General features: G+C 34.8%; 1 protein-coding gene across 2 annotated transcripts in view; it reads right to left on the bottom strand.

The window, feature by feature from the left end:
* Positions 1-6,971: 6,971 nt before the first annotated feature.
* PRKG1 (protein kinase cGMP-dependent 1) overlaps positions 6,972-27,661 on the bottom strand; it is a 1,114,160-nt gene continuing 1,093,470 nt past the window's right edge. For both annotated transcript variants that reach the window (XM_079792952.1, XM_079792951.1), the window contains exons 13-18: positions 23,041-23,182; positions 21,640-21,803; positions 16,375-16,497; positions 16,225-16,287; positions 15,063-15,129; positions 6,972-11,466 (exon numbers count right to left, since the gene is read on the bottom strand). In XM_079792952.1, coding sequence (XP_079649078.1) covers positions 11,368-11,466; positions 15,063-15,129; positions 16,225-16,287; positions 16,375-16,497; positions 21,640-21,803; positions 23,041-23,182 — 658 coding nt within the window. In that variant the 3' untranslated portion in view covers positions 6,972-11,367. The remainder of the gene's footprint in view (positions 11,467-15,062; positions 15,130-16,224; positions 16,288-16,374; positions 16,498-21,639; positions 21,804-23,040; positions 23,183-27,661) is intronic.

The raw sequence follows: 27,661 nt of genomic DNA on the forward strand, positions 1-27,661 counted from the left end.
ATTGATTGATATGATTATGTGATTTTTGTCTCTCGGTTTGTTTATGTGATGTATCACATTTATTGATTTGCGGATATTGTATCATCCTTGGTCATGGTGTGTGATCTTTCTAATGTAATACTGGATCCTATTTGCTAGAATTTTGTTGAGGATTTTAGCATCTATGTTCATCAAGGATATTGGCCTGTAGTTCTCTTTTTTTGTGGTGTCTTTATCTGGTTTTGGGATTAGGGTAAGGCTGCTTTCATAGAAAGAGCTTGGAAGTGTGCCTTCCTCTTGAATTTTTTTGAATAGTCTGAGGAGGATAGGTTTTAGTTCTTCTTTGAATGCTTGGTAGAATTCTCCTGTAAAGCAGTCCAGACCAGGGCTTTTGTTTGCTGGAAGACTTTTGATCTCTGCTTCAATTTCTTTGGTAGTTATTGGCCTATTCAGGTTTTTTTATTCTTCCTGATTGTGTTTTGGGAGCTTGTATTTTTCTAAGAATATGTCCATTTCATCTAGGTTGTCCATTTTGTTGGAATAGAGTTGTTCATAGTATTTTTTCATAATCATTTGTATTTCTGTGGGATCAGTTGTTACTTTACCCCTTTCATTTCTGATTTTGTTTATTTAGGTCCTCTCTCTTTGCTTCTTGGTGAGCCTGGCTAGAGGTTCATAAATCTTGTTTATCCTTCAAAGAACCAGCTCTTTGTTTTGTTGATCTCTTGTATTGTTTTTTTGCTCTCTATGTCATTTATTTATGCTCTGATCTATATTATTTCCTTCCTTCTGCTTACGCTGGGCTTTTCTTGTTGCTCCCTTTCTAACTCTTTGAGTTGTAGGGTTAATTTATTAACAACCAGCATTTTTAAAAATTCATATATATATATATATATATATATATATATATATATATACATATATATATACACATGTATATTTATGTGTATATGTATATATATATGTGTGTGTGTGTATATATATATATATATATATATATATATATATATATGGTGCCCCACCAAAAATGTATACACACACTTTGAATAATTACAATAGCAGTGTTTCTTAAAACTCATTTCTGTTTCAAATGAGTTATCAGCTGTTCAAGTGTGTATACAATTTGGGGGGACACTATGAATACACATATATATGTATATTATAAGTTTTACTCACATACAGGATATGTAGCTCATAATTTGCAAATAGTAAGAAAATGTTTAATATTCATTATTGCAAATATTCTATAGCCAATTGATTCTTATGGATGCTTTTGTATACCTAGCAAACCTGTGGGTGTAATTCAGCCATGATTTGACAAATGATATTGCATCATAGTTTGCTCACCATTTTTCTAATCAATTTATTATTATTAAATCTGATGTGTGATTCACTATTAAAGTATGAAGTATTTCAACCACAGAGATACAATTGGTGTAAATAACCCCAATAGTTTAATAATAAAATGAAGTAAAAACAGGTACAGTTATTATAAATATAATTTATTTAATTGTATGTTTATCTATTTCAATTTTTAATAAATGACAATCTCTGGGCATTGACTTCTACCTACATCCCTTGTCCCAGGTTACCACAAACTAAAATTAAATTTCACCAAATTCAACTTTGCCAGACTGTTCTCAAGGCAAACACAGCTTCAATAACCCACTTCTCATGGGTCCTACTTTCTTTTAGATTTTGGCTTAGCTATTTCTTGACCTATGGTTTAGTCATTCTATCTACTTTTGAGAATTTTAAGGAGGAATATATATATATATATATATATATATATATATATATATAAATAAAGAATACAATATATATATAAAAAGAATACAATATATATATAAAAAGAATACAATATATATATAAAAAGAATACAATATATATATTGTATAAAAAGAATACAATATATATATTGTATAAAAAGAATACAATATATATATTGTATAAAAAGAATACAATATATATATTGTATAAAAAGAATACAATATATATATTGTATAAAAAGAATACAATATATATATATATATATATATATATATATATATATATATATATATATATATTGTATTCTTTTTTAGCAAGATTACTCTTGAATAACATAACCTGCCATTTCCCCAGAAATAAAAGTTCTTGAACATTAAAAAATATATATATTAATGATATCAGACTGTTATCATGCAATTTTTTTCATTCATGTTTGTGAGATTCATACATAATAAATTTAGCTAATACATTTATTTTTACTTCAGTATAACATGCTATTGTTTGAATATACCACATTACAATTTCTTTTCTTTTTCTATTTCAAAATGCTTCTATGAGCATCCTTTGATATATCTTCTTCTGAACACTTGTGAATTTTTTTCTAGGAAATAGACTAATGAGCAGAAGCACTGGGTTGTAAAATATGTTCATTTTCAATTTTATTAAATATTGCAAAATTGTTCTTCAACATGGTTGTAAGAATTCACATTTGCACCATCGGTATGTAAGAATTTTACATTGCTGCACATTTTAACCAACGTTTGCTATTTAAAATGTTAATTTGAAAATCTGATAGGTGGGAATGCTTTCTTTTCATTTTAAAACTTAGTTACTGATTATGAATGATGTAGATATATAGGCATATATTTCTGTTCTCAGGAAGAGAAGACTTGACCAAACTTCTAAGGCTATATAACCTTGATACACAAACCAGACAAGAATAATTAAAGAAAGGGAAATTATAGGCTGTTGTCTTGAGATCAGAGACACAAAAATTTAAACTTGAACAATGTATTAAAAATGCATATTGTGACAAAGATTAATTTATGCCAAAGAAGCAAGATAGTTTAATACTAGAAGTCCATTAACATTTCTGCCAAGTATACCACAAAAATAGATGTCGAAGAAAACCATATGACCATTCCAATATATGCTAAAAAATATTTTATGCAACTGAATTGCTATATCAGACATCTAATGGTAAAACTTTAAATCTGGAAAAAGCAAGAGCAACAATTGTCATTTCATTATTTTATACTTAGTAGGGATTCTAGCCAGTCTATAACTTAAAAAAAATAAATTAATAATTGGAACTAGGAAGAATGAAATAAAAATATTTCATTATTCAGAGTTGATAGTATTTTCTTTAGAAATAACCGAAGAGATAAACAAATGAATTAGTAAAATTTCAGCAAGGATGCTACACATAAAAGCAATATGTAAAAAATCAATTGAATTTCTCTATGCTAATAAAAGACTTCAAGAATATAACATGTTAAAAGATGTTCTTTAAATTGTAAAAAATATATAGGTGCATGAGTTCTCTTATAAAATGTTTTTAAAGACATTTTAGAAAATGTGAATAATAAGTATATGTGTCTATGGGTGGAAAAAGTTAGTATCAAAGATTATAAATTCCCTGAAATTCATTTATAAATTCAAAGTAATTTTAATCAAAACCCTAAAAGAAGTTTTTGTGAAATGTGACCGTTTGGTTCTAATATTTATATAAGGAAAAAAGGGTGATAACTAAGACAATTTTAAAAAGAAAAACAAAGATGGGAGATGCCCTATAAGATGTAAAGAATCTTTATAAAGCTGTGTTAAATAAGACAGCTTAGTAATACTGCTGAAATAAGTAATGGAAGGAAATAGTTTATATGCAAACTCTTCTGTATATTTTCATGTGTACATATGAAATCATAAATATATATATATATATATATATATATATATATATATATATATATATATATATTTTTTTTTTTTTTTTTAGAGGCCCAGTGCACAAAATTCGTGCACGGGGGTTGGGGGCATCCCTCAGCCCGACCTGCTCAGTCGTTTGGTCACCCCTCACTAACCCTCCACTGGCCTGGTTGCCCAATGCAGACCATCCGTTCAGTTGTGATGGTCAATTAGGCTTTTATATATGTAGTTAGATGGGTTTTAAAGATACATATTTCAGGTAGAAGTAACAATTTAATGATAACTAACTACTGTTAGGTTATACACATTTAGAATATTTTGGATGCAATTTTACAGTGCAAATTATTTCTGGGGAGCCTTAGACTCTAGTCAGTGGGAAGACTTTTTGTATAAAAACACATTCTGCATAAACATTTTAATAAGAGACATTTATTTATTCTCTACCCTGTATAATATTGGTATTTTGCATGAACTTGTTAGCTTGTTACAAGATGTTGTTTTGATTCTTTATGGAAATTGCTTCTGAAGTGGTTTGTCATTTCTAGCTGAAAGTCAAAGAAAGTTGAAAATGCAAGACTGAGTTTCGCAAATCTTAATAGTTCGTTATGAGAAAGGGTTACACTGTAGGAAACATGTTCCTCTGTTGCTCATTGTAGTTAGAATTTCATGAAGGGATAAAGCTGGGAGAGTAACAATATCAGTATTGTACAAAGGCTATTGGTTGCTCTTTACTTTTGACTTATAGGTAAAATTGGTGTACAACATTATAATTCAACATCTATATACACTATAAAGTGATCACTATCAAAAGTCTAGTTATAGTCCTGGCCTGTGTGGTTCAGTTGGTTGGAGCATCATCCCGTGCACCAAAAGGTCTCTGGTTGGATTCAGATCAGGGCACATATCCCTGGTTGGGGCATGTATGAAAGGCAGCCAGATCAATGTCTCTCTCTCTTCCTCTCTTTCTTTCTTTCTTTTTCTCCCCTCCCCTCCTTTGCTCTCTCTCTCTAACAAAGAAATTAATAAAAACACATCCTCAGGTAAGGATTAAAAAAAAAAGGGTCTAGTTAGCCCTAGCTGGTTTGGCTCAGTGGATAGAGCATCTGTCTGCAGACTGAAGGGTTCCGGGTTCAATTCTGGTCAAGAGCACATGCTTGGGTTGTGGCCTGATCCTGAGTAGGGGGTGTGCAGGAGGCAGTCAATCAATGATTCTCATCATTGATGTTTCTATCTCTCTCTCCCTCTCCCTCCCTCTCTGAAATCAATAAAAATATATTTTTTAAAATGGTCTAGTTATACATCACCATACAATTGATCCCTTCACCCATTTTGCCTTCCCCCAACCCACCAATCTATTCTCTGTATCTATGAGTTTGTTTTTGTTTGATTGTTTTGGTTTGTTTGTTTGTTTAGTATTCTACTTATGAGTACAACATAAGGTATTTGTCTTTCTCTTTTGGATTTATTTCACTTAGCACCGTGGTCGGCAAACTGCAACTCGCAAGCCACATGTGGCTCTTTGGCCCCTTGAGTGTGGCTCTTCCACAAAATACCACAGCCTGGGCGAGTCTATTTTGAAGAAGTAGCATTAGAAGAAGTTTAAAAATTTGGATCTCAAAAGAAATTTCAATTGTTGCACTGTTGATATTTGGCTCTGTTGACTAATGAGTTTGCTGACTACTGACTTGGCATAATACCCTCAAGATCCATCCATGTTGTATCAAATGGCAAGATTTCCTTCTTTTAAAAAAAATATATTTATTGGGGTGACATTTACTTCTTTTTTATGGCTGAATAGTACTTTATTGTGTGTATGTACCACATCTTTACCCGTTCATCTGTTAGTGGACACTTAGAGTGCTTCCATATATTGGCTATTGTAAATAATGCTGCAATGAACGTAGGGATGCATATATGTTTTCAAATTGGTGTTTTGAAATTATTCTGATAAATACCCAGAAGTGGAATTGCTTGTTCATAAGGTAGTTCTATTTTTAATTTTTGTGAGAACTTTTCATAGTGTTTCCCATAGTGGCTGCACCGATTTACAATCTCACCAACAGTGCACAAGGGTTCCTTTTTCCCCCACATCTTCACCAATACTTCTTGATTGCTGATTTGTTGATAATAGCCATTTTGACAGGTGGGGCATTTCTTTGATGACTAGTGATGCTAAGCATCTTTTCCTATGTCTACTGGCCATCTGTATGTCCGCTTTGGAGAAATATACAATCAGGTACTCTGCCCATTTTTTAAAAATCAGATTGAGGTACTCTGCCAATTTTTAAAAATCAGATTGGTTATTTTATGTTGAATTGTATGAGTTCTTTATATACTTTGGATATTAATCCCTTATCAGACATCTGATTTTCAAATTCTTCTACCATTCAGTAAGTTGTCTTTTGGCTTTGTTGATGGTTTCCTTTGGGGTGCAAAAGCTTTGATGTAGTTCTATTTGTTTTGTTTTGTTTCTGTTGTCTTTGCCCTAGGAGTCATAACCAAAAAATATTGCTACGATAATATTAAAGAGTTTATTGCTTATGTTTCTTTCCAGGAGCTCTATGGTTTCAGTTACTACATTTAAGTCTTTAACCCATTTTGAGATTATTTATGTATATGGTATAAGAAAGTGGTCTAATTTCATTTCTTTTTGCATGGATCTGTTCAGCTCCCACAGCACTATTTATTGAACAGACTGTCTTTACCACATTGCATATTCTTGCCTTCTTTGTCATAGATTGACACCTAAGCATGGGTTTATTTCTTCTTTGATCTATGTGTCTGTTAATATGCCAGTACCATACTGTTTTGATTACTATAATATTGTAGTATAGTTTGGTGTCAGGTAGTGTGATAGTTCAAAGTTTCATCTTTTTTATCAAGATTGCTGTGGCTACTTGGGATCTTTTTGTTGGATTAATTTTATATTAGCTCATAATGCAGTATTTTCTAAAATTGCTATTGTTGAAAGTATCACATGTGTCCTCCTTTTTCCCTCCACTGGTCCCTTCTAGTTCACCCTCACCTCCCACCCCAGGCCTTCACCACCCTATTGTCTGTGTCCATGGGCTATACATATATGCATACAAGTTCTTTGGTTTTATTTCATGTAGGGCGCTTGGTTTTAAGTATTTTCTACATTGCTGTAGTGACATTCTTCACTATCCCTATACAGTATTTCAACTTTAGTATGATACTTATATCAATTCTTGGAATCTTGTCTGGAATGAAACATCAACTAAGTTCAAAAGTAATTATTTTTTTTTATTTCAACTCTATAAAGTATACAACAGGCACTCGGCAATTACAGCTGCAGGAAAAATACAGAGCAAACCAAAGCAGGTTAAGTTTATGAAAAAGTTTTAATCTACATCAAAAGAGTGCAAGTGGTCAATGACCATTTGATGACAGTTGTTGCATTCTGACTAACAAAGAACTCTTTCATGTAGAACAAATTGTAAGAGGGCAATCAAGTAACCATAGCTGTAAGAGTACAAAAGAACTGACCAGTTGTAAAAACATCATACATTGAAATAAATTTGATAGATGATGCTCAAAGAAATGTCCCTCTACTGGGAAAGCCCAAACCTCTGAGTCATTGTTAAGGTCCCAGAGCTCTCTGTTGATGCAGGGGCCGACAGAGAGGAGGGCTAACAACACACTGCCAATGTTTAGCTTTCTAGGACTGTTGAAAACTTGCCTCATAAATGATTTGCATACACAAGAACTCAGAGAAAGCATCCTGTTTTGTTGAGTGGTGCACCAAGGTACTTTTTCATCATTGGTTTCATAACGAGGTTTGGTTAGCAGTCATTTTCTAGTTTTTCTTTTGAGTTGGACCTTTGTTAATGGAGTCTATAAAATATACTAGAACTTGGTAGTACTAATCTTTTAAACGGAATCTGCACAGCTTAGCAAAACAGGAATACCTGTGTACAGACTGATAGTATGTCATATATTAATTTGACCTGCACATACATTTATACATTTCACAGAAATGACGCTGTATCTCATTAACAGATACACAGCTCTGGTACATTTAACAGAAATAAGAGAACGACTTCATCATTTCTGTAATTCATCAATATTATATAATAAAGGCTTATAAATTGTTAGCAGAAAGAACTGTAAAACGCAGCAAGCTAAGAAAGGACAACATTTTGAGGTGTGTTTGTCTTTGTCATGCAGCATAACACCAAATTTGTATTTTTTTTAAAATAGGATGCCATGAATTTAAGGCACTTGCAACAATGCCAGATAGCCAGGTCGTGTTCTAAACTATGGGACAGATGAGTAACAGTACAGTTGACATAATTTTCAATAATACTGACAATTATGACATTAATTCAAGTCTACTTAGACCTAAAAACATTATTCAGTACAAATAAAATGAAATAATAACGCTGTGAAACACTAAAAAAAAGTTATATGTACCACAAAATATCACACAAAAATATATATTTACATAAATATTTGTCTGTGGTCCTATTGTGAAAGAAAACATTGTTATGGATAATGCACAGATCACCTCTATTGCATGAAATCAATTCCAATAGCCTTAATTTCAATATGGTAGCTGACTTCCTTCGATTTAAGTTTACCATCAGTGTAGTCATTTAGAAATGAAACAAGGAAAATTCAATAGTTAAATTTATATATTATACATGTGTAGCTCACATGCATATCCCATAATTTTAAATTAAAATTAGGACTTGTAAAGAATATAATAAACATAAATGTTTTGAATGCCACATGAATCTGATTCATATATTAATAACAAAGAAGGTACAAACATAAAAAATCATTTATAGCAATTTTCCAGAAATCATTTTTTATAATGTATTTAATCTATCTCCTATACACAATTATATTGTTCCTTTCCTTGGCAGTTTTCAGTTTTCCTGTGAGTCAAGATACACAGAAAGCCCTTATTTCCCATACTTGAAGTATTAACAAGAAAGTCAGTTAACAAATCAAACAGGTTGTCACTATTCTAACTTACTCAGATGTTCCTTAGTGTGGGAAAATAGAGAGGGCATGAAAAATTGAGAAGTAAAGGGAGACACACTCTATGAAGCTGACCATGAATGTTAGCCCTAGTGTCTTCATTGAGACAAGATTTAAATCCTTAAAATTCAATGTTGAAAATTAAATGAATGTTCTCTGTTAGTAATTCTTGGATGATGTAGTTCACTTTAATTTCTGGGTGATTGCTTTAGATATCCTAATGCAATTCCATAGATGAAATTAACAAAGATGCAAAAACAAGTGGGAGAAACGACCAACAGGTACATAATTCTGAATACTACTTCTTCCTTCTCTATAGAACTTGCACATATTGGTTGTCTTAGACTTGAACCTCAGTTCCAAAATCCATAGTAAGTGCTAATCTCTGGGGCGACTGAGATATTTGAAAAGTTGCAGGAGCAGATTATTTTACTTAAGGACTAGGTAAAATTAATATTCTAGCACACCTAACCCACTCTATCTTTTAACAAAAATCACTGAACCTTAACTATAATGTCAAAATGGTATATTTTAAAAGTAATATAAAATTTCTAAATTAGCATTTGTAGCTAGACTTTAGATGGGTGTGTTTAATTTTATATTCTAAAATCTGATGAAGGAAGTGGCTATTTTGGGGACTAGATCAATTCTGAGAAATTGTAAGGGAGGGAAAAATTCAATAACACAAAAATAATAACATCTTAGAATGAAAGTTTTAATTTAATTTTATCCTAATTATAATATGCCCTTAATACTTTTATTATCCAAATGTTTCTTAGATTATTATATTTTGATAAGTACACTCTAAAGTAGTCTTAGTATGGACAATTGAAACCAAAATATTAACATATGCCTTCTTGGATACAGTGTAATGATCTAGGTGGACATATTTTTTTTTTTTTTTTTTTTGCAGAAATGTCTATACTTGTTTGACTTTTTAAAAAACTCTCTACTGGAAAAATGCAAACCCCTATGTACTATGCCAAATTCACACACAGCTCCAAATCAGGGTGACAACTTGTAAGGTTATGCATTTGTTGAGTAGATACAATGCTATTTGTCTAGGTAAAGCTTCCCAGTGGTTCTGTTGCTTATGACAACTATTAATAGTCAACTTGCCTGCCAACAAAGGACTCAGTTTAAATTGTTGATCCTTTTCCCCATGTGGAAAAAGCAAAAGCAGTGTGCTATTTTCAAATCCAACCATTTCTAGGGAGTATGGTATTTTCAGGGTTGTAATATTTTTGTTCTATTTAGCTCACCTTATTGTTCTCCTCTCTACTTCCTTCTTACTTTCACACGGACTCATATCAGCTAATTCATGAAACGGTAATCAATATATGGCCAAGTTGTTGTCTTGTTCCCTGACCTCACATAAGGAAGGTTTCTAATCTGGCAAATAGACAAATCTCAATGATTTTTGCTTTCTTCTTCCTTTTTTTTGGAGGGGCGGGCGCGGAGAAGGGGTTCAGGCCTAAGACAAGAAGCTAGTTCAAACAGTTTTTAATCACCTTTCTCCCTCAACCCAGACTATGTTGTACAAGTAAAATCTGACAGGAGTGTGGTTTGATAAATTCGGTGGAAATGTTCGAGTCTCTGGCTACACATGTAATGATTAGAATCTGTGTTGTCTGTTCAGACACTGACATTTACAGATGAAAGATATACATAGCACCTATATAGTTTTTTTATTTTTATTTTTATTTTTTGGATGAATCTTGATCCCTCTCCATCCCACCCCACCCTGACCCCAAGGGTTTATTTTTATAAAAGGGAATATTTTAAGCCTCAGTTTGAGGGTGTGTTAGGTAATAAATAAAAACCAATTGGCTGCTAGTCACTTATTTCCAGGACCATCTTTAAACACAATATTTTCAAAAAATATGAAATGGTTGTGAATTGCTTTTCCCCCACTCTGTCATGCCAATTTATCAAAAACAAACAAATATCATGCATGTTGCTTTTTTTTTTTTCAGTTCCTCTGTGAAAAACGCATATATACCTGCTATGAGAGGTCTCAACAGAATCCATAGCAGTTGTGCTTTTAACATGTCAATTTTTAAAATCTGTCAGAAAGGAAAGGTAACATTCAGTCTTGTCATCAGCACTGCTGGGGAATGAGATCATGGGACTTCTAGCACTGGTTTGACATGAACTCTGTGACCAACAGATGCGTGGTCCTCGTTTGTACGGTATATACACCGGCCCGCGGTAATAGATCCTACAACCCTCACTTGAAGAAAGGGAAGAGCCCAGTTTTTGTACCATAGAAATCTATCGTACCCTATATATTATTTTTTTTTATCTTCTTGATAGTTCTAGCAAGGTGCAGACTCTCTTACTAGATTGGAGTGTTTCTTACTGTCTTTCAAATTAGAGTCAGAGCGAAGCAAGATCATTGCAACAATAGAAAACATCTTTTTTTTTTTTTTTCTGGTGAGAGGCTTTTGCTTCAGGACCACCATGTCAACTGCTATTTTTAGGTTCAAACAGAAAACATGTAAAGAGCACTACTGTCGTCTAAGCAATAAGTCCTAATGCCACTGTAGTTACTGGAGCAGCATCGATCAAAGGCATCATGGTGACCCCGAGCACTAATCTTCTCTCTTTCCCTCAGGTTTGCTGGCAGCTGTGTCTCAGAAAAAGCTGTCTTCAGCAAGGCAGAAGCAGGTAAGAGAAATAGCATTAGAAGTCTATGTCCCATCCTGAGTTGTCATCGGGGGGTGGTTCGTCATTGTCCTCAGGGAAACTGTCAAAATTGCTTGTGTCTGTGGGTGATGCAACCTAGAAATGAGAGAATGAACAGTAACAAGGTGTCTGAATTTTTAATCAAGATCCCATGATAGATTTTAAAATAGCATGCTTTATTCACTCCCTAATCAAATGGCTGTGTTGTTTCTTTTATTTTTGCTTTTTGAGTGTCTACTGGGTAACAGGTTTTGTGCTTGGTGTAATGGGAGTCACAGTGGTGAGTACAAATAAATATGGTTCTTGCCCTCATGGAGTTTTTACTCTAGTAAGAAATATATTGTGTGACTGTATATTGTGTGATTATAATTATAGATTTTTGTGATTGTTTGTTGTACATTATGGTCAGTGCTATAAAGAGAAAAGGTGCCATGAGAGTATAAGTGTCATCATGGAAAGCCTCTTTGAAAAAGTACCCTTTTAAACCTACGAATCACTGAGTTCGATAAAGGGGGAATGGCACATGCAAAGGCCCTAAGGTGAGAGAGCGCTCCATGCTGAAGTAACCAAGAGAGGCCAACTTGGCTGCAAAGAGAGAAGGGGAATGGGATGAGAAATAGGTAAAAGGGGAGGAGTCTGGTTATATAGAGCCTTGTAGGCCATCTTAAGGATTTTATATATTTATTCCATGTAGAATAATGAGCCATTTCCAAACTCAAGCAAAACTCTTGCAAATTTACTGGGCACAGTTCAATCCGTAGAGCATTGGTAAAAGTAATGAAGGAGCACACTTATTTTCCCTCATATTCTAATATTTAAAACCATTTACAGATAAAAATGTACCCATTTAATATTACCACTACATAAATGGAGACCCATGATAAATTCAGTTTGGGATAGTTTAGGCTTAATATTTATTCCTTCAAGTTTCTCATTCTACTCTAGTTCTAAAAACACAACTTCATGAATGCAATTAGCGTTTGTAATGTGAGACATGGTAATGCCATTTTCCTTCTGTTTGTGAATAAACATAAATATTAGCATGGAAATGAATCTTTAGAAGTAGGAAAATGTTTCTGTATAAAAAGCAGTCTCGAGGTAGTCCAAGAAGAAGGACATATATAAATGAAGGGGGCTCAGGAACACAAATCAGCCCTCTCCCCTTAGTTAAGATGCAGCACTGAATAGAAACTATAAATGTGATCAACTAAAATCTATTTCAACTTAATATAAACACCTTAGTCTCCCTAGTGGACTGGCTATTTAACAAAAGAGAGTTTGAGAATTTTTTTCCCTCCCCTACAGTCTGATAAAAGAAGAAAAGAACATAGTTGTGTCTGATAGTGCCTCAAAGTAATATGAGGGCAGTATTTCATCTTTTTATGGCTGGGTTCTATTCCATTGTATATAAACATCTTCTTTATCCAATCATCCATTGAAAGACACTTAGATTGTTTCCTTTCCTGGGCTATTGTGAATAATGCTACAATAAATATAGGAGTACAAATACCTTTATGAATTCAGTGTTTTAAAAATTCTGGGGGTAGATATCCAGAAGAGGGATTGCTAGGTATTATAATTGGTCTAGTCGTAATTTTTTTAGGAACCTCCATACTGTTTTCTATAGAGGCTGCATCAATTTACATTCCCACCAGCAATGCACCGGGGTTCTCTTTTCTCCACTTTCGCTCCAATACTTTTTATTTCTTGTCTTGTTGATAATAACCATTCTAACAGCTGTGAGGTGGTATCTCATTGAGGTTTTGATTTGCATCTCCCTCATAGCTAGTGAAGTTCAGCATCTCTTGATGTACCTGTTGGCCATCTGGATGTCTTCCTGCGAAAGTGTCTGTTCAGGTCCTTTGCCTATTTTTTAATTGGTTAGGATTTTTTGTTGTTGAATTGAACAAGTTCTTTATGTTTTTGGATATAAGAACCTTATCAAAGGTAATATTTGCAAATATCTTCCCCCATTTAATTGGTTGCCTTTTTTGTTGATGGTTCCTTTTGCTGTGCAGAAATTTTTAATTTGATGTAGTCCCATTCATTTATTTTCACTTTTACTTCCCTTAATTTTGGGGTGAAGTTCACAAAAACCCCTTTGAGATCCAGATCCATAGTTTAGAACCTATGTTTTCTTCTATGTATTTTATTGTTTTAGGTTTTATACTAAAATCTTTAACCCATTTGGAATGAACTTTTGTATATGGTGTAAGATAACAGTCTAGTTTCAGTCTTTTGCATGTGGCTTTCCAATTTTCCAAACAGCGTTTATTGAAGAGGCTTTCTTTATTCTATGTTTTTGGACACTTTATGGGAAATTAGTTGCCCATATATGTGTGGCTTTGTTTCTCGGCTCTCAATTCTCTTCCATTTTTGTGTGTCTATTTTTCTGCCAGTACCATATTGTTTTGAATACTGTGGCTTTGTAATATAGTTTGAAGACAGGAACAAGGGAGGAGGAACTATGTGGGGGCATAAATGAAACATATTGGCCAGGAATCCATAGCTGTTGAAAATTGTCGCTGGTCCGCTGACCATACCCTACCAGAAACCAGAGGGTAAAGGAATGCTTTGATGTGGCTCTTATGGGTTAGACTATTGTAGACAGAGCAAGATAGAGAGTAAACAGGATTCATAAATAAAAAATAACACACATTGTCCTAACTCACCCCAGTATACTCACATAATACACTATATACTGAACACACGTGAAGAAATTTAAAGTATACAGGTTTCTAGTAATAATTCATGAATATGATGAATTCATTAAAGTTGTTGATTAATGTATTCTTATTCTTGGGTAATGATGTATAGAGTTTATAATGAAAAAAACAACAACAACAACAACACACCTGGTTGCTGGAGATTCATTATACTCTTCTGTGTATGCCAATATATATTTAACACTTGCCATACTAAAAGTCAGCTTTTATTCACAAATAAACTTAAATGAGAATGAATAGTCAAAAAAGGTAATGTTAAAATCCTATCTAATAATAGTAACATGTAAATTACCATCACTCCACTACGCCCACAATTGGGTGGCGGGAGGCTGGGGGGCGGGACTCGGGGTGGCCTATCTGGCCATTGAGAGGCACGGATCCGCTGCCACTGAGGGGGGCTACCCTGCTGTTGAGGGGTGCAGGGGGCGGGACTCCCGCCCCCTGCGCCTCTCAACGGCCAGATCTGCGGCCGCTGAGGGGGCCTGCCGCGGACACCCAGCTGCGCCTCTCAATGGCAGGGTAGCCAGGTGTCCGCGGCAGCCCCCCTCAGCGGCCGTTGAGAGGCGCAGGGGGCTGAAGTCCCGCCCCCTGTGCCTCTCAACAGCAGGGTAGCCCCCCTCAGCAGCCGCGGACCATCAAAAGTGTGGGAGCTGGGTGCCTGTCTGCTCCGGCACCAGGCCTTTCAGAAGCCTCCAGCGGACAGGCACCCAGCTCCCCCGCGAAAAGTGAAAGCGTGTAGGGGACCCTACATGTGCATGATTCAATCATGCACTGGGCCTCTAGTACATATATAATAACCATCTCCCAGCTCATCTGTTTTTAAGCTTGGGTTTTAGATGTAATTATTTTAATGTGGTACTTCTGTTATCTTTCCAGTTTTATCTTATCAGATGAAATAATAGATTTTTGATGACGGACAAATGCCTTCATGTGGACAAACACAGACAAACTGGAAGGTCTACTTACACTTGGTATTATAGGAGGTGTCAAGGTGCCTTTTCTTAAGCCTTCCCAATTAAAGCCCTCAAACCATCTAGGAAAGGGAAAAAAAAGTAAGCGTTAAAAGCATTTTACCTCAGTTAAAACCTTCTCAATGCAACATATATGATGTCCATGACTGACGGAAAGTGGTTAGGGAAACATCTTCAAGGTGACAACAATGTTTTCCATTTAATTATTTTGTGGAATGCATCTTTCAAGAAATTGAAATGTCAACTCTTTAAACACCAATTAAAAAGCAACTCCTTTTGATTCTAGTAAATTCCATCATAATGTCTGCATGACCTTGTTCCTACACTATCATTATAACTTTAAAAATGTCATAACATGTTTGGCCCTGTGTCTTGCTGAATATTTTATTTTAAGCAGGCAGAATCAGGCATGAAAAGTCTGGACAGAACATTATCTTCCCGTCTTTGCCACTGATTCATTAGGGAGCCTCAGTTAATTAACCTTTCTCATCTCATTTTCCTCTTTTTTTCTTTTTTAATACAGTGAAGATATTTTGTGGACAGTTTTTCTGAGAAAATGTGGACCAAATAACACAAAGCGTTTTTTATTTGTTAGATTGGTTGTTGTTTTGTGTTTTGTCTTCTTGAAAGAGTTCTCCATTAGCAAATGCTTACACCAAACTCTTAGCAGACCTTTTAGATATTCACAGATATTTCAGTATACACAGTAAGTTACTCTGGTAGGCATATGAATTTCCTGTAAGTGTTACAGAAACAGATGAATAGAGAAAAAACAGTTTTGTCTTAGGTTAGTTCTAGAACATCCATCAACATGCATAAGGTCTGATATTTAAGATACTCTTTTTTTAAAGACTATATTTTGTACTTATTTTTCTTTCTTATTATCTAATTAGGAACTGGTTGGAAAAATATTTTAATATTTTGGTTTTAATCTAGGAAATATGGGCATGATATGGTGAAGGACTTTTTTTTTTTTTTTTTTTTTTTTTTAGTATTTTGGTAGGAAATGGAATCCTTGAATTAAAACATATATTTCCCCTGGCTAAGTTACATAACCACTAACTTAAACAAAACAAAACAAAACAAAAACAGACTGGGGAAGTACTTGTCAGGTTTTCTAAACTCTCAAACTTAAATTACAAGGAGAGAATACTTACTTGTGCTTTTGAATGTCTTTCACTCCATTTTTCAAATTCCCTAATCTTTCTGATGGATTGTCCCTAAAAATAAAAAAATAATTGATAAGAAATCTTTTTTCCCCCCCCACATTACCGGCTTTTCAAAAATAATGTGGTTGAAATGCTTACCTGCATAGTTTTTTAATTAAATTAGCAGCATTTTTGGCAATCTTCTTTGGAAATTCTATCATGTCAATCCCTCTCAATATGATGTTATAGGTTTTCATAGGATCTGGGCCTGAGAAAGGTGGGCTGCAAGAATGGGAGACATAAAAAGATACTTTTATTTATTTTCTAAATAAGAAAACATAAATTGTTATAACTTCATAAAGGACATCAATTCTTATTTTTATTTTGGGGCTTACATTGGGAAGATAATAGAAACTTTTCTCAGTAAGCCACTTAGCAAGACCACAAATGTGTCAAGTTTGCCTGTTATTCCTCTCATTTCTGTGTGACTGGAATAGATGTGAACTGAATCTAAACCTAAAACTGCAGATAAATTATTCTTTCTGGAGTCAGACTGAATACTTGAACAAAACCAGTAACTAAGAAAGGAATTGGTGTGTGTAGAAGGGGGCTCTGGTTGTGAGAGGAGTGGAGAATGGGTCCTGTTGGGACCTTTCCGATTATTAATGTTAAGTGGGGCTAGCTACCCTGAAGAACAGAATAAGCAAGGTTAGAAGGAAGGGAGCAAAGAGGGGAATTTAGCCTCCTTCCCTAGGATTTGTTGCCTTAGAAAACCTCTCACCAGATGATTTATTTTATTTGTTCTCAATTCTTGGTGTTCAGGAGGTTACATGGCTCATAGAAAGCTCTTCCATGTTCTCTGAAATCGTGTCATTATTGCCAATCTACCTTTATTTGCCCCGGTACACTTTATTGGCTTATCTGTGGGAGATGGCCTGCACCTTAATTCCTCTACCATTCTGTAGTGGTTAACTGGTCTATATATTAACATGCCTTGCTTTTTTAAGATCCATCTATTATTTCCAAATTTTAATCCAATCAGAAGTCATTAAATATGACAGGCAGGACCATATCACTTTGGGGCCATCCTCATAGTCCAAGGTAATACCTAGTAACCATTCACACCCAGAAGTGTAATTGCTGTATCATAGGGTATATTTTTTATCTTTATTGTTGAAAGTTATACAGATGTACCCTTTTTTTCCCCATTGAACCCTTCTAGCCCACCCCTACCTTCACCACACTATTGTCTGTGTCCATGGGTTATGTATATAACTTATTTGGTTAATCTCTTCCCACCCACCCCTGCCTTCCCTCTGAGATTCATCAGTCTGTTCCATGTTTCTATGTCTTTGAATCTATTTTGTTCATTGGTTTATTTTGTTCTTTAGATTCCACATATGAGTGCGATCATGTGATACTTATATTTCTTTGACTGGCTTATTTCACTTAGCATAATACTCTCTACATCCCTCCATGCTGTCTCAAAGGGTAAGAGATTCTTATTTTTTACTGCTGCATAATATTCCATGGTATAAATGTACCACTTTTTTTATCCATTCATCTACTGATGGGCACTTGGGCGGTTTCCAGATCTTAGCTATTATAAATTGCACTGCTATGAACATAGGGGTACATACATTCTTTCTGATTGACATGTCAGGTTTTTTAGGATATATTCCTAGAAGTGGGATCACTGGGTCAAATGGAAGTTCCATATTTAGTTTTTTTGAGGAAATTCCATACTGTTTTCCATAATGGCTGCACCAATCTGCATTCTCACCAGCAGTGTACTGGGGTTTCCTTTTCTCCATATCCTCGCCAGCACTTGTCATTTGTTGATGGTAGCCAATCTGACATATGTGAGGTGATTCCTCGTTGTCATTTTGATTTGCATCTCTCATATGATTAGTGACTTTGAGCATTTTTTTTTCATATGTCTCTTGGCCTTCTGTATATCCATTTTAGAGAAGTGTCTATTTAGATTCTTTGGCCATTTTTAAATTGGATTGTTTGTTTTCCTTTAGTTAAGTTGTATGAGTTCATTACATATTTTGGATAGTAACACCTTATTAGATGTATCATTGCCAAATATGTTCTTCCATACAGTAGGCTCTTTTTTCATTTTGTTGATGGTTTCCTTTTACTGTGCAGAAGCTTTTTATTTTGATGTAGTCCCATTTGTTTTTCTCCTCTGTTTCCCTTGCCCTAGGACCGTGGTCAGCAAACTACGGCTCATGAGCCACATGTGGTTCTTTGGCCCCTTGAGTGTGGCTCTTCTACAAAATACCACAGCCTGGACGAGTCTATTTTGAAGAAGTGGCATTAGAAGAAGTTTAAGTTTAAAAAACTTGGCTCTCAAAAGAAATTTCAATCGTTGTACTGTTGATATTTGGCTCTGTTGACTAATGAGTTTGCCGACCACTGGCCTAGGAGATGTATTAGGAACCATATTGCTATGAGAGCTGTCTGGGATTTTGCTGCCTGTTTTGTTCTAAGATTTTTATGGTTTCTTGACTAAGATTTAAGTCCTTTAACCATTTTGAGTTTATTTTTGTGTATGGTGTAAGTTGGTGGTCTAGTTTTACTTTTTTGCATGTATCTGTCCAATTTTCCCAACACTATTTATTAAAGAGACTATCTTGACTCCAATGTATGCTCTTGCCTCCATTGTCAAATATTAATTGAGTATAATGATTTGGGTTGATTTCTGGGTTCTCTGTTCCATTCCACTGGTTATATGCCTGTTCTTGTGCCAGTACCAGGCTATTTTGTTTATAGTGGTTTTGTAGTATTGTGATCCCTCTAACTTTGTTCTTCTGAAGACTGCTGTGGCTTTCTGGGGTCTTTTTTTGGTTCGATATAAAATTTTGGAGTATTTGTTCTAGATCTTTGAAATATGCTGATGGTATTTTAATAGGGATTGCATTGGGTAGTGTGGACATTTTAATGATGATTTTTACCAATCCATGAACACTGTATATTCTTCCATTTGTTTATGTCTTCCTCTATCTCTTTTTCAACATCCTGTAGTTTTTCAAGTACAGGTGTTTATCACCTTGGTTAAGTTTACTCCTAAGTGTCTTAATATTTTTTGTTGCAATGATAAATGGGATTTTTTTAGTTTCTTTTTTCTGAGAATTCATTTTTGGTATATAAAAATGCCATCATTTTGGGGTGTTAATTTTGTATCCTGCTACAGTGCTGAATTCATTTATTAAATCTAGTAGTTTTTTGGTGGAGTCTTTAGTGTTTTCTATGTCATCATGTCATCTGTGAATAATGAGAGTTTTACTTCCTCTCCAGTTTGGATGCCTTTATTTCTTCTTCTTTTCTGATTACTGTGGCTAGGACTTCTAGTACTATGCTGAATAAGAGTGGTGAAAGCAGACATCCCTGTATTATTCCTGTTCTTAGAGGAAATGGTTTTAGGTTTTTCCTATTGAGTATGATATTGGCTGTAGGTTTGTCACATATGGCCTTTATTATGTTGAGATATTATCTCTCTGTTCCACTTTGCTGAGAGTTTTTATCCAAAATGGGTTTTGAATTTTGTCGAATGCTTTTTCTGTGTCTATTGATCTGATCATGTGATTTTTGTCTTTCAATTTGTTTATCTGATATATCATGTTTATTGATTTGTGAATACTATACTATACTATGTTCATCAGGGATATTGGCCTGTAATTCTCTTTCTTTGTAGTGTCTTTATCTGGTTTTGAAATTAGGATAATGCTGGCCTCATAAATGTTTTTATGATAATAAGTACTTATGGTAATAAATTAAGTTCAGCTTTAGCCATACCACACAGATTGCTTTATTTTTATTATTGCTTTCCTATCCCATAATTCCTATGACCCTGTGGTTATTTAGAAAAGTGCTTTTTAATTTTTTAAGTGTGTAGACTTTTTAATTTCACTATATGATAGTTAATAGAGTTTTCTTTTATTGATGATATAATTGGTTTTTATAGCAATTCAAAGAACACCAGAAAGGTTATTTATCCACCCATATACATGTATATTAAATTCAACCTCTCTCTCGTCAAAATCTTATATGTATTTATGCATCTACTTAATTTGTCACATATTTAAGTTTACCTTTCTGTCAATAGCAAAAATTAAATTATCTGTGACCTAACCTAATTTTCTTTAAAATCAGAAGTTTCAAGAGCAATAATTTAAAGTGCCTACAAATAAAATTAAAAGCACAGCCTAATTATTCCTGGAAATGATAGGAAGCACTCCATAAATCCTAATGGCTACTATGTTCTAGACACTCTTCTAAGTGCTTCATACATTCATTGAATCCTAAGAGCAATGAGGCTAAAGGTCTTTAGTCTTCCTCTCATATTTACTGTAGTGACTAAATTATCTTAACTAATTTTTTCACATCCTATTTCATGCTCATTCATTTCTTTCCGCTGTCCCTATCTTATTCTGGGCTCTCAGCTTCCTAGATCTAAATTATTGAAATGGTATTCAAATTAGCCTCCCCATCCACCTTCCAATTTGCCCTAAACATTTCTGCTAGCTGTTTTTCCTTAAATATGACAATGTATGCCACTCCTTTGTCAGAAAATACCCAATGATTCCCTCTCTGGATGGAGTTCAAGTATAGCAATTATGATCCTTGAAAGGTGACTAATTGATTTCCCATCATTTTTTAAAATATGAACCATCTTCCTGAATTTTCTCTCTACTGTTTCTGTATTTGCCATGTCTCACTTCCAGGAATGCCCATTCCCATTGCTTGCTCTCTGTCTTCTTACTCTAAGGCCCAGCTGCAATCTTTTCTTCTTCAAAACCAGCCTTCTGAACGCTATAGATTATAATGATCCTATTACTCATTTTCCTGAGTGCATGGCTTGGTGGTGCTTTTCTTTTCCTCAAGAAGTTTATAGTCTGTTTTATATCTGCTAGTATCCATAGTACCCTTTTTAGTTGTTTATGACTATAGCATTATTACATAAAAACCTGCAAAGCATTCAAATTTCATTTAGATATAACAACTGTTAACAGGTTTTTTTTAATTTATGTAAATAGTTGACCCTGGATAGTTTTTATATGACTATAACTTACCTTTCTGTATTACTGGCTAAATGACTAAGCTCAAAGATCTTACAGAAAGATACTAGATCATCCCATATTCACATACGTATAAAGAATTAGCAATAATGAGACTAACAATTGATACTGAGTTTGTTACCCTCATCAGACTCACTTGAAACTTTCCTCTGTGAGCATAATGAATTGAAGTACAATAGTACCAGAATCAATAAAGAAAAAAATTATAAAAAATTATATAAAAAAAGCAGATATGTTGAAAAGCACTTTAAGATGGTCTAATGAGAGTGACAAAGGCAGGCACGTGTAGCTGTTTTCTGATCTATTTTCACCAGCAGTTCTCTATCAATGTCCATACCTGCCAGTCAGAAGTTCATACATTAGAATTCCCAGTGACCAGTAGTCGGCTGAAATGTCATGGCCTTTGTTCAGGATGATCTCTGGGGCTACATACTCTGGAGTCCCACAAAAAGTCCATGTTTTCTTTCCAAATCCTATTTTCTTTGCAAAGCCAAAATCCACCTTACAGAGAGAAAAACAAGGTATCTTAAGCCCTTTTTGATTAAGTTTTAAAACAAGAAATCACTTTGATGAAGGACGCTGATGACAATAATAAAAAAGAAATAAAAACAGATGCATGGTATAGTCCTGTCTTCTAAAAGGAGTCATCTATATTTCAAACAAAGCCTGCCTGATCAAACTTGGTTTCAATGGGGTAAGTTGAAATCTGAGTAGAGGATAAAATTCACATCATTAAAAGTAAAGGAAAATTTTCTTTCTAGAAATACTTCCCATTTTTCTCTTATTTATGTCAATGGCTATTGGGGTATAAATAAATAATTTCTCATTTACTCAAAAATTTTAAAAAGACTAGTTGGACCTACTTGACATATTTTCCAGTATATACATGATTTCTGCTGGATTTAATGAAATTGAGAATTCATTTAATATTAATTCAGAAGACACTTAACTGTTGAAGAAGCTAATAACAAAGTTATGGGACCAATGACTGCTCTTGGTAAACACAGATATAAAAATAAAGATGTTTCTTTTATTTTTCTAAAAATTGTTTTAAGGAAACTTAAATGCAAAAAATATATATTTTTTCTAAACAATTTGGTTGAGAATACAAATAATTAATTGCCATTTATTTGATTTCTTTGAAAATCTTATGCTGCATAAAAAGTTTCAAAGTTAAAATATTGCAACAGGTACAGACAAGAATGAAAGCCTTCAAAAGTCATGCATTTAAAAACATATAAATAAATCAGAACTTACCTTCTACAACAGGTCTTTATAGTTCTTGACTACATTTTAAAAAATATTATTATTACTACTGCTATTGTTATTAACACGGTCTGGAAATTGTCTGCAAAGCCCATTTTTTCCATTTGTATTATTCTCAAATCTAAAATATTAACATGATTAATAATTTTCCATAATATAAAACCCCATTTACTTTGGATGCAGAAAGCCAGCTAGAAAAAACTTCTAGCTCTTCTGGGTATAGGAAAACATGCCAGTAAGCATGAGTCCATGTCAGCGTGTTTTGCCAGGATGTTATTAATTCAAACCTAGCCAATTTAATTTCTCATAACTTTAAAGAATAGTTACTTGAAAATAGTAACACTAAAATCTGCTTTTAAGAAAAGTTATGATACATAAAATGAAAAATGAGATTTTATGTTAGCAAATGAACACAGCTTTATAAACCAATATTTTAAAACTGCAGGGCAGAGAATGTGGGAAGTACACTGACCAGTTTGGCGTAACCTCGGTGATCCAGGATGAGATTCTCTGGCTTGAGGTCCCTGTAGATGATTCCTTTGGAATGCAGATAGGCAAAAGCTTCTACCACACATGCTGTGTAAAATCTGGTTGTAGAATCTTCAAATGAACCTCTGAGATACAGAATATGGGAAGAAAAGTATATAAGAAATTCATTTCTTTCATAAGGTTTTATTTCTCATTTCACTATATTCCTGTACCAAAATTTGACCCCAGAGACCAAATCCTACTGGCCAAATGTCATCTGATTGCCACTGCATTGGGTTTTCAAAGGCATTTAAAGATTAAGTCAAGGAATTCTTTGCCCTTATAAATAGGATAGTTTAATCTAACTTCCTGAAAACATTGAAGAAGAGTTCAGACATACCACATTTCATGTACTTGGTGGCTTTCTCCCAGTGGCCCACTACCATCCAAAAAGGTCCAATAACAGTGGTGGACAGAAGAAAGACAAATCTTATTTTAGAGCTTGTCTAGCAACAGGTGTTTTTCAAAGGCGAGTTTTAGAGTTTAGTCATATTTATTCATACAGGGGTTCTAAATAATATAGATATGATTCTTGAGAATGTGCTCAGAAGTTAATATTTTCAAGGACCACTTTGGAAATGATTTGTGAGGCTTCTGATACAATCATATCACGAGCGAGTATTCTTCTGTGTTTGCCACCGATGTCAGCAAGACAAACAATACCTATTTCTCCAACTGCTGCCTGCTTATGAGGAAGACAACATGGGGATCATGCCGAAGATAATTAGAAGGAAAAGGTAATTGGGTGGGAACGTTTATTAGTAAACTTGGCTATGATGTTGAGCAGGAAAGCTCTCCTTGTCTCTGCCTCTCTCGTGTATTTATTTAATGAAATAATCATAAAGGGGAAAACCTTGGCATCTAAGGTTAACTCCTAGGTTCTAGGCCAGAACCTTAGACTTGAACTATTTTTAGTGGAATTCCTTAAAAAGATCCACTATGATTTTTTCCTCTTTTCCCAGCAGTAAACGCAATTTAATCATTTCATGATAATTCCAGAACATTAGTGTGAACGTCAGCTCTTGAGGTGGCTCAGATGTAAGTTGAGGCTAGACTCAGGCAGTTTTAGGTGGTGAGCAACAAGAGGAGCCCCAGATTGTGCTTTCACAAGCGTCACTGAGGCCGTTGCATTTTGGTGACATTTGCTTCGTTTTCAATACTGAGAAGTAATGTCTAACACAATAAATCAGTGAATCCAAGGCTAACACAGCCACCATCAGGTCATTTTTTTAAAAAATAAACATAGTCTTTTAGAAAGGTATTCTTCACTTTAACCCCTAATATCCCCTGAGTTGTCACTTAAATAATTAGCTCTTCCCCAAAGAAATCTTTCTTTTGAAATACAATTGGAAGCATGATGCTATCTTTTCTTAAGAACTAGAATGTTAACTATGATTACTAAGATTTTAGTGTCTCTCTTCAACAATATCTGAACAACTGTGAATTATAAGGACAATAAAAAGTTTAAAAAGAATTGCATCTATATTAGGAAATGAATAACATACTTTATGCTGCGACTGTCTTCTGAGTTGGAGCTATCTTTGCCAAGTTAACGCTATATAATCCTGTGTATTGGGAAAGGGGTTAAAGTAGTGCCTTTCTTCTTTGTGCTTAGTTATGTGGGTTTGTTTATCGAGCAGTATATTCCTTTCAACTGAAGAGATTACTTGCACTAAATAGTAAGCATCCATAATAGATCATTACTAATCTATATATAATACATAATAGGTCATTAGCACAGAGCTTTAACTAGTTGAGTGCTGTATATGATTTCAATTCTCCTCAATGGAGAGCATTACAAAGCAAAAGCAAAGCCCAAGCAAAAAACAAAACAAAACAAAAAAAACACACAAAGCATACATGAAATAGACTGCAGGGGTCCTCAAACTTTTTAAACAGGGGGCCAGTTCACTGTCCCTCAGACCGTTGGAGGGCCGGACTATAGTTTTAAAAAAAACTATGAAAAAATTCCTATGCACACTGCACATACCTTATTTTGAAGTAAAAAAACAAAACAGCAAAAACACCCTCATGTGGCCCGCTGGCCGTAGTTTGAGGACGCCTGAAATAGAGCCTTGCCCGATTTTACATTAGTTTTAATAAGAAAATTGATTACTTTCTTGTATCAGGACTGTCTAAATATAGTTTGGATGGGCCTTTTGAAAAGCTTACAAATTCTTGATCACTCTTAGGAAAGATGATTTCTGGAGCTGTGACTTTGGGCAACATATCTGTTTTTCTTACTACTCAGTTGTTAATGGAACCAAATGGACAAATGCATTGTTAATGTTGCAAGCAGAGTATAAACCCTTATGTGAGGGATCAATTTCTCATGGAAACTCTACTGAAAGGTATTCATATTTATATTCTGAATAAGCTGATCATTAGCAGGAAGATGAAAACAAATCTTAAAATAACTCAAAAGTCGTCAGAGAAGGCTCTATGTTAGGAATATGGAATTTAAAGCAAGAATCCTGAGCTCAAATCTGGGTTTCACTTACTGGGCAACTAACTGTACCTTTCAGGGTCTCAGTGTTTCCTCTGCAACATTAGGCTCATAGTAGACACTACCTTATTGGGTATCATGAGCATACAAGAATCGATGCATATATTTAAATAAAATAAGTACCCGGCATACTACTAATACTCAATATATAATAGCCATTAAAATTGAGCACCAAAAAATCTCTTCTTTAGCCACTGTCTTAATGTAGGAAAATCGACTGATACAGGACAGGTCTAAAGTCTTTGGGAGATGGGAATGGGTCGTTTACAACACCAATGATCACTGTTTTGAGTGTTGGCTGCTTCTGGCTACAAGGGCTAACTAACTCCCACAAGTCGGCTTTGAAGAGTCTGATGCTAATGTCTGGTTTTTTTTTCCCACTTTTTCTATGCTTCTCCCAGATGTATGGAGAAGTTACCCTTTTATTGCCTGCCAATCAAAACTTTCCCTTTTTTTTTCATCAGGAAGTGAAATGACCACAAATCATTTGAGCCTTCAGTTCTTGGTGGCCCTGTTGATTATTTCATGATTTCTCTTCCACTGAGGCATTTGGCATTTGGAAGGTTTCTAGAAAGCTGGTTTCCGTTCGTTGAACAGATCTATATTGAGAATCTCCCACGTATAAATACATTTGTCACTGATTTTAAAAATCAAATGAAAACCTTGTCTCAAATATGTTTCCATGTTATATGACAAATCAACAATATATGGACACGAAATATTTATCAGCAACATGGTTTCATCACTAAATTTTGATGTAGGCAATTTGAGAATTTTAAAATACTCCCTTAGAAAGCAGCCACAAAGCATTATATTAGGGTGACTCAAAATGAAAAATTGCTATTGGAATTGGAAATGACAATATAAATTTGAGCTAAAACAGAAATGACAACTTGTTTTATCAACACTTAGACAGTGGCTTAAAGAAATAAATCACTGCCTCGTAGCTTTTTGAAATGATAAATTATGCTTTGACTGTTGTGTCATTTTAATTAAAACAAGTAAGGAGTAGGTTCGTATACCTTTTGGAGAATGGGCTGCTATTTTAGCTAGGTGGCAGTATACAACAACGATTCTACTGAGAGAATTAGATGGTTATGTATACATGTTGATAGACATATTAAAATTTAATCATAATGTGCAATCTACCTGATATAAACTGAGTCTAGAAATGGCTGAATATAACAGACAAAGCGTCTCTCACCCAAAGATAAATTTCCTCCTTTCACTGACTGGTAACAACATCATTAATGAGTGTATAAACATGAAGTGTCTCACAACCTGTGCAGGTTTCTTGCCGATTGTAAAGTTTTGGGGGTAGGGGTAAATTCTTATAAAAATAGACTCATTTCCTTAAAGTACTTTCAATTGGTACCATCTATTATTAGATCATCTGAGATGGAATATAAATAATCACCCTCCATAGGGCTTCCGGTCAAGAGAGAGGGAGTAGGGAAATGCTGTGCTCACCTCTTCCCATGACCACATAAAAATTACAACTAAATTATAGAACCACCTGAAGTCTAGCTGAACACAAACCCCATAACTAAGGATATAAAGAGGAAGTCATGACAAGACCGGGGGTGGCAGAGACCAGGAAAGAGCAGGTCCCATACCCAGGTGAGGCAGTGAAGAATCAGGAGGGATATCTTGGCTGTGGAGGTCCCCTCTGAGGAGGTATGGAGCCCAGCCCCATACCCAGCTCCCCACCCAGGACACCAGTGTCAGAAAGAGGAGTCCCCATAACATACGCTATGAAAACGAGTGGTGATTGCATTCCGAGTGAGACTGAGGACGGCTGGAGTCCCAGGCATTCCTCTTTAGGGGCTGAGCATGGATTTGCTCACTCACAAACTCACTAGCTTTGGGCTTCAGTGCAGCGGTAGCAGCCCAAATAGTGACAGGCACATATGGGGAGGAACTGAATTAACGGCTTCAGGGTGAGGACTGGAGGAGCAAGGGTTGGGGCAGCTGTCTCAGGAGACTGAAGCGCTGGTAGGCACAGGCAAGTGCCAGGTCTGCATTTCCCTGGATTACATCCTTCTCCCACCCTGATGCC

This window comes from Cnephaeus nilssonii (genome assembly GCF_951640355.1).
Source record: "Cnephaeus nilssonii genome assembly, chromosome: 16".
Taxonomy (NCBI): Eukaryota; Metazoa; Chordata; class Mammalia; order Chiroptera; family Vespertilionidae; genus Cnephaeus; species Cnephaeus nilssonii.